This window comes from Anser cygnoides, chromosome 22 (genome assembly GCF_040182565.1).
Source record: "Anser cygnoides isolate HZ-2024a breed goose chromosome 22, Taihu_goose_T2T_genome, whole genome shotgun sequence".
Lineage (NCBI taxonomy): Eukaryota > Metazoa > Chordata > Aves > Anseriformes > Anatidae > Anser > Anser cygnoides.
In genome coordinates, this window is record NC_089894.1 from 4,527,151 (window position 1) to 4,536,581 (window position 9,431).

Below are 9,431 nucleotides of genomic sequence, written 5' to 3' on the forward strand. Positions count from 1 at the left end.
TTGGGCCAGTGCATGCCCTGTGCCGTTCAGGGCCCATACACAGATTCTGCTGAGTGCACACTCAGGTCCCATTCTCACTGCTATGTCTCAGCGGAGACTGTGGGATATCTGCACCCACAGAATGTCTTTTCTGGAGCATAGAGGGGCTGTGCCACCTATGGGGCCTCTGAGTTCCAGGGCCTGATGAAAGTTGACCCAAGCTTGGGGAAGAGAAAGTAAGACAGAGCAGCCATGAGTGGCATGTTTGGGCATCAGTCCCTCTCCTGAGCCTGCTTTCATGAAAATGGAGTTGGGTTCACAGGGACTGGGGGCTCCAGTGTGTGGCCTGATGTGACTGGTAGCAGTACGAACTTGTGGATCCCCTCAGCCCTGCACATCTTGGCAACAGCTGGGCCATGCCAGATGCTGTGCTGAAGGATGATGGGGATGCACAGGGAAGCTCTACCTGCTCTCCATGCCCAGACATGATGCCCATGATCAGGTGGTGGAGGAAGGTGAAAGTGGAGTAGAGATAGAGGGCAATCCCCAAGACAATTAACGATTCCCAGTTTCTGCAGTCCTTTGGGATCATCTTTGTCTGAGCCTCCATTCCCAGCACAGCTCCACCCAAAGCAAGAGGAACACTCTTCCCCAAGAGCTGGGGCCTCCAATGTCAACAGCACTTGTCTAGGCGGAGACGTCACAAGTCAAGGACTGGTGTCCATTGGCTGTGGAAGAAGAAGGGATGTCTTCCTCAGCTTCAACAGACAGTGCCTGAAAGATGAATTGCTGCAGTATGTCCTGCATTCCAGTGCCTAGAGGCATGAGGCAGTGCCCCCAGCCTATTCCCACTAAGGAACGGTTTTCTCCATTGGCCATCTGTATTCAGAGGAAAAGACCAAACAGGGACACACTCAGGGTTGCTGCAAATGTTTATCAAGTCTCAGGAGGGAAATGAGGTGACTCCAAGAGGAGGCCCCGAGATCGTAGCACAGCAGGAGCAGACAAAAATCTGTTCAGCTTTTCCAATGGCAGATTTGCAAAAGGGCATCAATCTACCTGGCCCACAAGTGGAGAGGGGCTAGCAGGTCACTCCAGGCTGGTTTCTGGGGGCCTCACGGAAAGCAGAGGGCAAGAAAGAAAAGAAAGAACAAGAGTGTGTGGAAAACAGGATAGGTATACATCGGTTATGTTGTCACAGAATCCAGGCTGGCCCCTTCCTGCCTGTCTTTACAGGACAAACCAGAGATGGTCAGGTCCTCTTAAAACAACAGCATGAGGTCTGTTCATCTGTCCATTTTTGTCCAGCAGCATGTTCTGAGTTCCTGGGGTCCTGGTCTGGGGCACTCTGGTATCTTTAGCAGGGGCGGCACCTGCTGCCACAGTAGCGGCTGGTAATACAGGAGAGGTCACAGCATCCAGAGTTGATGGGGACTCCGTCACAGCTGAGGATGCTGCCAACGGCAGCAGAGGTGGAGGATCCCACAACAGTGTTCTGTGGGAAGGAGCTGAGGATGGGTCCAGGCAGGGTCACCACCACGGGAGAGGGCTCAATGACGATGGTGGAGTTCTGGCACTGCCTGACGCAGGGCTCGTTGCAGCTGCTGGCCAGCGGGGTCGGGCCGCAGGGCTGGCACGGCCGGCAGTGGTCGTAGCAGGACATGTCTGGGGGCAGGAGGTGCACCTGGGAGAGAGGGCAGGGAGGAAGCAGAACATGGGCATGCATGAGGAAAAGCATGTCACCACACCCTGAGGGAGCCAAGGCACAGGCAGGGCTGAGAGCTGGAGGCTGTGCAGGGATGTGCCAGGGCTTCTTGGCCTCATCCTGCCAGAGCCCAAAAAGAACCACCAGAGCCTGGCTACACTCTAGGCTCCAGCCCAGGAGCCATCATACTAAAGGCCCAGTCTTCCTCCATGACAAACCTTCTACCCCTTGACTCTCCCACAACCAGCAGCCCCAAAATTTGGCGTGGAACACAGCTGATAACAGCTGAGAGGTCCATGTAGTTGAGATCTGCTTTTGGAGAGTGAGGGGGACAAGAAGGGGCTTCACACTCACCTTGTTCCCAAGGAGAAGAAGGCCAGAGAAGTGGATGAGAGAGCACGGAGATGGGCTGCCTTTTATAGTGCGCCTTAGCTGCCCCATGTCCAGAGGCATCCCTTGAAGCAGGGACTGTTTTCTGACAAGCTACTCGTGCATGCAAAACATCCCACCTAATGATACAGGCTGTGTGTTGCCTTCCTGTGATGCTGCTTTTCATTTCCTGCTTTATGCCCTTTCCCCAAAGAAGGCAACTTCTGAGTGGCAGGAAGGGAGGCCCAAGTATTTCCAGGCAACACACATCAGTGTGGGCAGAAGACTCAGCTCACGTGCTGGAAGAGTCCAGGAAAGGCAAATGAGGTCAGCTTGGGTGACTCCCTAGGGGCTCTTTGGGGCCCTTTTGGCTACAGGTGACCCAGCTCCTGCCTGTGACCCTACCCCTCCTGACACTGCCCTCAGGGAAAACCTGATGGCCTGTTTTGCCTCCTCCTGCTCTGACCCAGGGATGTCTGTATAAGGGGAGAGGTTGTGCAGGGCCCTTTCTGGATCCCAAAAGAAAGGCCCAACAGGACATTGTCTGTTTTAGTTAGAAGGAATAAGAACATGAATGTAGACAGAAAGTAAACCTTTCATGTGCAGGTGACCCTGCCTTTTACCAGCATTGGACAGAGCCGGGTGGTTTTTCCCAAGACACACAGTGCAGATCCTGTCCATAGAGAATTCATTCTTCACTCCCATAACTTCATGCCTTTCATTTATTGTTTTAAAAAAATAAATAAAATCATACACCTCCCCCTTACATGATGCAAGCTTATTTGTGTCATGACACCCACCAGTGATCAGTAGGGGCACTCCAGCACTTTCCCTTACCACTGCTACTCAGGCTAACAAATGGGATTCTCAGGCCTTAAGTGCAAGGCCCAAGAAAGCTGACGTTCTCTTGTCAAGAGCCCTGGCTCCAGTGCCTTCTACAAGGCTCCCAGTCCACCTCCCCTCTCTACCACATCAAACCATGTACTTTGCCCAAATGCTGTCCAGAATCTTTGCTGCACACTGTGTCACGTTCATGCACATGTTCCTCTCTTGTGGGCACTTGCCTGTACTGGGGCTGCCTGGGACAGAGTTAACATTCCCCACAGCAGCCCCTAGAATGCTGTGCTCTGTGCTTGGAGCTAGAACAGCATTGCCATCACACCAGTGTTGGGGCTATAGTGGAGCAGTGCTGGCACAGCATCAAGACTCTCTCCAAGCCCCCCCAAAGCCAGGAGAGAGGGGGTGGGCAAGAGGTAGGGAGGGGACATCACCAGGGCTGCTGACCTAAACCAACCAAAGGGATATTCCGTACTCAAACACTCAGCAGTGAAGATGTGAAAGGGGAAGGAAATCCAGGGGTGGGCATATTGAGGCTATGCTTCCAAACACATCGACAAACACTACTTGTTGATGGGAAGTGGAGAATAATTTTCTCCCAATTTGTTTCCAAATGGTCTTCGCCCATTGTGTTTTTTTTTTTTTCCTTTAATTATGTTATCCCTATCTCAACATCTCAACTTTTAAGCCCTTTAGCTTAAATCACATTCTCACCCCACATCTTCCTTTCAGCAGGGGGTGTGAGAGAGCTGTGTGGTGGAGTTTAGTTGGCCATCAGTGTGAAACTACGACAGCCTGTGTGCTGGATTTGTGCAAGTGTCTGTGGGTGCAGTTTTGCATGATTCCACGCAGGTGTGCAAGAGAAGGTGTGTGTTTGTGAGAACTGTGTGGCCCCCCTCACAAGAAAATGGGCTGGTCACCTCAGGGCATTCTCTACTGCTCTGTCCATGAGCTCCAGAGAGCAGCCAGGGCAAGAAGGAACCTGAGAACAGCTGAACAATCACAGAACAAACCCAGCCCAGAAGTGCCCACAGCACACATGATGAAATGCGGCCTTCTGTATCTGTAGCCCACTGCCTCCCGACCCTAGGAAGTTCACTGCCAATTTCAGTCCCCAACAAGAATGGGCCCACAACAGTTTGGATCCTTATTTTAATTCTGTAACACAAGATTCAGAGTGTAAGAGCGTGGTGCCAGTCACCCCTCCCTGCTTCTCCAGGCCAGGACACAGCTGCACTCCCCATGGCTAGAGAGTTCAAAAGGATGGTGTTAGCTTTATGTACAGGGAGACAGGCTGAGAAATCCTGCCCTCTTCGAGCAGGCCCAGCCCTACGTAGATCTGCTGCTGGTGCAATGTCAGTGGTGTCTGGGGTGGGACAGGGGTCCCCCATGGGGAAACCAATGCCACACATACTTCTGTGACTCATGGGCCTGGAGCTGAGTCATGCAGGGGCTGAAACCTTGGGCAGAAGTGGCATTGAACCAGAGGAACATGGGTCCTATTTACCCTGAAGGCGGTCAAGGCCTGGAGCAGATTGCCAAAGAGATGCTAGGGGAGCTCCATCCTTGGAAGAGTTCAGACTTTGCCTGGACTTGATCCTGAGCAACCTGATCTGATGAGACCCGCTCTGAACACAGGGTTGGACTACGTGCGTGCTGGAGGTGCAGCCTGTGATCCTCTGGAGGGTTTCTCAGATGACCTCTCATTCGGACTGCTCAGGAAGCCTGGGGCAACATGCACAGTCACGACATCTCAGCCTTGGAGGGATGCTGTTGACAGATCACTGTTTCTATTAATTCCCACTGTGACCCTTGATCACATATCGACATCATTCATGACATCAAAAGCGGGTGGAGGGAACAGCACTCATGCACACTGCTGCTCATGTAAAAAGATGCATGAACTCATGGATGCACTCACATACACTCCTGAATGCATACTGGAGTATATTTGGGCACACACAGACAGGTACGTGTTCACACAGTGAAGAAAGCAAATGCTGCTCTCCTGAACTTCAAGGTTCTGATCTCACTTTCTCCTGTCTCTGAAGGAACATCCTGGCTTGCCGAGGCCCTGCTGTGTTTTTCCTCAGAAGATATCGAGTGGTGAAAGACCATGAATCCTGAGCAGCAACTCCATCTCCTCCTTCCTCCTGCCCCTGGTATCTTCCCACAGGGGTGAGGGGAAGGTCTACAGAGTGGTTTCTTTTGTTGCTGCTGGGTTTGTCTGAGAGCTGAGAGCTACTGCTCTTCATTCTGGACTCAGCCATCTACCTCTTGATCCAGACTGGGAATACACTCATGATGGTGGAGCCCAACCAACCCTTGCATCGTTCCATGTAGTTTATCTTTGGAAACCTCCCATTCACTGACATGTGCCACGTCTTGGTCAGGATGCCTCTTATGCTTTTAGATGCCTTCTCTGCAGATAGGACAATTTACTTTTCCAGCTGTGTGCTCTGGCTCCTCTGCCTCCACTAGTGGGCCTAAACTGGGATGTCCTCTTCTCACTCATGGCCTATGACCAAGCTGAGTGCATCTGCCACCCACTGCAGTACTCCAGTCTGGTGGGAGGCCTGTGGTCTGAGCTCCTGCTCCCTTCCTTGGCACAAGTGGCGCTCACCCTTCGTTTGCCCTGCTCTGGCCCTACACAATCACAGCTTCTTCTGGGATTCGCTATCTCTCATGCAGCTGGCTTCTGCAGAGAGCTTCTGGACTGCTGTGCTGCTTGACTACAACAGCACCACCAGTTTTCCTGTCCTCCTTGAGCTCCTGCAGGGTGCTCCTGGTCTCCTTCTCAATGTAGACATCTGAGGAGACACAAGACACTCTCTGCTCACTCTCACTTGGCTGCACTTGTATCATGCCGGGGGCTACATTCCCTCCTCTAAACCCAATCCATTGCCAATGTCTCCCTCAACAAAGTGGTGTCCATCTTCCCCAGGGCTGTGATGCCCTGCTCCATGCACCAAGTCTCCCACTCCCTTCCCCTCCCCTCTCCTCTCCCGTGCCGAAGGAGCTGCCTCAGCCTTTCCCCGCACTCGCCTCCGCGTCCCGGGCTGGGCTGCAGGACGGGCAGAGCCCCGCTGGCAGCAGCCCAAGCCCTGCCCGCCCCCAGGCGCCCAGCACTCGCAGCCCGGGCCAGCCCCCGAGCGGCCCCGGGGCGGAGCTGGCGGCGCCGGGCGGCGGCGGCGGGGAGGAGGCGCCGCGGGCGGAGCAGAGCCGGGGCTGGCGGGGGCAGCGCGGCGCGGGCGGCGGAGCGGCGGGATGCGGCAGGGCCGGGCCGCAGGGCTGGCGGGGCTGGCCGCGGTGCTCCTGGGTGCGCGGGGCTGCCGGCGGCGGGGACGGGACGGGGGCTGCGGGGGGCCGGGGCTGCCCTCGCTGCTGGCCCGCCGGCTTCTCACGGACCTCGCTCCCCTCTGTCCTCCCTCTGCAGCCGTCCCGTCTGCCTCCAGCGAGCTCAGCCGGCCGTTCCCTCGCACCTTGCCTTGCTCCCTGCCTTCCTCCTCTCCTTTCGGCACACCCCCACTCGTTCCTGCCTGCTTCCCTTCTCCTCCTGGCTCGGCTCGGACCCTCCTTCCAAACAGCCCTGCTCCGACCTGGTCCCCAAATAACCATTCCCAGAGAAATGCCTTTGTGTGCTTTCTTCTGAGAAAATGCCCCCATCAGCTGTCAACCGTTTTCTTCTCTCCTCTCCCCTTGCGTGATACTTTCAGTGCAAAAAAAAGCCATTTTCTGAGTTTTCTCATCCTCTTCTTCCTGGCAGTGGCTGTAGGCAGAGCCCAGGTGCAGCAGGAGCCACGGGCAGAGACCAGGGATGGCACCGGCATCAACATCACCTGCTCACACCCCAACATCCAGTCATATGATACCATCTATTGGTACCATCAGCTCCCAGGCCGAGGGCCCGCATTCCTCGTGAGGGCTTATAGTGGGTCCAAAGATGTGACGGACCCGGCAGGGCGGCTATCGGTGGCAGCAGACCGCCGGTCCAGCGCCCTGTGGCTCGCCCAGCCCCGGCTTCGGGACGCGGCGGTGTATTACTGCGCCCTGAGAGCCACGGGGAGAGGAGCCGGGGCTGCGGCCGGGCAGGAACCGTGGCGGGCGGGGCCGGGCGTGTGTGGCGGGGGCGAGGCAGGGGCACAGCCCCCAGGGGGCGCTGCCGCTCCGCCCGCCGGGACCACCTCGCCCCGCAGCCCCGGGGGTTCCCCCGCCAGCCCGGCCCTGACCCGCCCCCACTGAGCCCCTTCGGTTCTTCTGGGTAGGACGCTGGCGGTCCGGTGTGGGTCGGACCCAGCTGGGTGTGAGGGGGCAGGACGGCACACCCAGCGATGTGGAGGAGCGAGTGCAGGGGCACACCTGACTGCATGAGCTGTGTGTGTGGCACCAGAGACCTCCCCACAGTCCTGCTCCCACTGCTCCTTTCAAGTTGCTAACAGCTTACAGAGAGAGGCCTGCAAATCGACAGGTGTTGAAATTTGCCACAGAGATGCAAAGCTTCCTTCCCTTCCCATCTGCACCATGTTTGTAGCTCCTGGGAGCCCTTCCCAGGGGCCCTGACCAGCAGCTTTGGCATGGAGGGCACCTTCTGCCTGAGTAGCAGCTGGCAATGCCAGAGACATCCAGTCCTGCTGAATGCTTTCATTAAGGCCAGGAGCAGTCGGAAGGAGGGCACCCTTGGCCAGTTTGTGCGTGGTCCCCAACCGGGGCACACAGGTGGTGACAGCGTAGGTCACAAGGGGGCTTCAGAGAATGCGGACAGGCTGGAGAAAGGGGCTGACCAGAGCCTCAGATTGTTGCGAAGGAGCAAAGAAAAGGATTTTCCTTTTGGGCAGGAAGCACCCCCAGAGTAACGCGGGGTGGGGGCTGGCTGCCAAGGAAGCAGAGCCTCAGGAAGGGGTTTTGGGTGCAGGAGGCACCCAGCCACCCACGAGCCAGCAGCGCGCCCTTGCAGCAAAGGCAGCCAACGGCCTGCAGAGCTGGGGGGGTCAAAGCGGTGCCCTGGGGTGGGTGGGGCTGGGCAGGTGAGGCAGGGGCAGGGAAAGGGGTACAGACACAGCCAGGCTTGCCAGGAGATGCTTCTGGTGCTTGGAAGTCCCCTTGCAGGGCCTGGAGTTAAATGGCACTGGCCTGAGAGAGCATCAGGGCAGTTATGTTGGGTTTCCTCCATTTTCTGTAGCGGTCACTTCTTAAGAACTTGTTGTACAGGCTTTGTCCCAAGCCCTTTGTTAGCACTGCCATGTCATCCTGGCTATAAGAAATGTCTCTGCTGGACACTCACTCTAATGAGACCTTCTGGAACCTTGAATGAAACAGTGACTACACCATACCTCATCCCAGCCCATCAGGACACAGCCAGACTTCTGGGATGCTGCACCACAGGGTTCCTCACTTATTTCTGCAGACTTGATTAAAAGGCAATGTTCCCAGGTGGTAGAGGAAGGAAACAGGAGAGGGGTTAGAAACAGGGTGCTAGTTGTACCCAGAATAAAAAGAGCCATCCCTTGAGAAATGAGGACCCCAGGAGGTGTTTTGTCCCATGCCTTGTTTACCCACTCTGTTTGCCACACTCCTGGTCCCTCACGCTCCCCAGGGGCTGCCTTTGTACAACAGAGTGGGGTTGCTCCTGGCTCCACCCAAGCCTCGTCAGCCGCCATCTTGAGTGCTTCCCGCTCCTGGCAGCTGCCTTGGTGTAGGAAAACCCCTGCAGGCCATGATCCCCCTGCTCCACTGCAGGACACATTCTGCTTCAGAGCGGATCACCTTGGTGGTGTTCCCAGGTGGTAGAGGAAGGATCGTAGAATCATAGAATGAATCAGTTTTCTGTAGTGGTCGCATTTTAAGATCTTGTTGTACAGGATTTGTCCCAAGCCCAAATCCAGCACATTACTTCAAGCACAGCCTTGCTAGCTGGTCGAGGGAAGTGATTGTCCCACTGTACTCTGCGCTGGTGTGACCTCACCTCGAGTACTGTGTGCAGTTTTGGGCACCAAAGTACAAAAAAGACATGAAACTATTGGAGAGTGTCCAGAGAAGGACTACAAAGATGGTGAAGGTCCTAGAGGGAAAGACATTTGAGGAGCGGCTGAGGTCACCTGGCTTGTTCAACCTGGAAAAGAGGAGGCTGAGAATTCATCGTGGTCTACAGCTTCCTTATGAGGGGGAGTAGAGTGGCAGGTGCTAATCTATTCTCTCTGGTAACCAGCAATAGGACCCAAGGGAATGGAGTCAAGTTGCGGGAAAGTTCAGTTTGGATATCAGGAAGTGGTTTTTCACTGAGAGGGTGGTCACACACTGGAACAGGCTCTGCAGGGATGTAGGCACGGCATCAAGCCTGTCGGAGTTTAAGAAGTGGTTGGACTATGCTCTTAGTCGTACGATCTTGGGTAGACCTGTGTGGTGCCAAGAGTTGGACTTGATGATCCTTATGGGTCCCTTCAAACTTGGGATATTCTATGATTCTACCTTTGGCGCTGAGATAACGTCCTGGCAATACAAGAAATGTCAGTGCTGGACACTCGCTTTAATGACACCTTTTGGA

At 55.3% G+C, this 9,431-nt stretch overlaps 1 protein-coding gene across 1 annotated transcript; it reads right to left on the reverse strand.

Moving 5' to 3' along the window:
- Positions 1-893: 893 nt before the first annotated feature.
- LOC136786833 (feather keratin Cos2-3-like) lies at positions 894-2,152 on the reverse strand. The gene is made up of 2 exons (XM_066981774.1): positions 2,039-2,152; positions 894-1,663 (listed from the first exon to the last, which is right to left on the reverse strand). Exons 1-2 carry the CDS (start codon positions 2,135-2,137, stop codon positions 1,337-1,339), a joined length of 426 nt encoding a protein of 141 aa, XP_066837875.1. The 5' UTR covers positions 2,138-2,152; the 3' UTR covers positions 894-1,336.
- Between the last annotated feature and the right edge of the window lie 7,279 nt (positions 2,153-9,431).

Excerpts from the sequence above, each read along its gene's own strand:
- LOC136786833 (XM_066981774.1), bottom strand. The coding sequence starts at position 2,137 with ATGCCTCTGGACATGGGGCAGCTAAGGCGCACTATAAAAGGCAGCCCA. Across the intron at positions 1,664-2,038 it reads TTCTTCTCCTTGGGAACAAG|GTGCACCTCCTGCCCCCAGA; the intron begins GTGAGTGTGAAG and ends CCTCTCTCCCAG.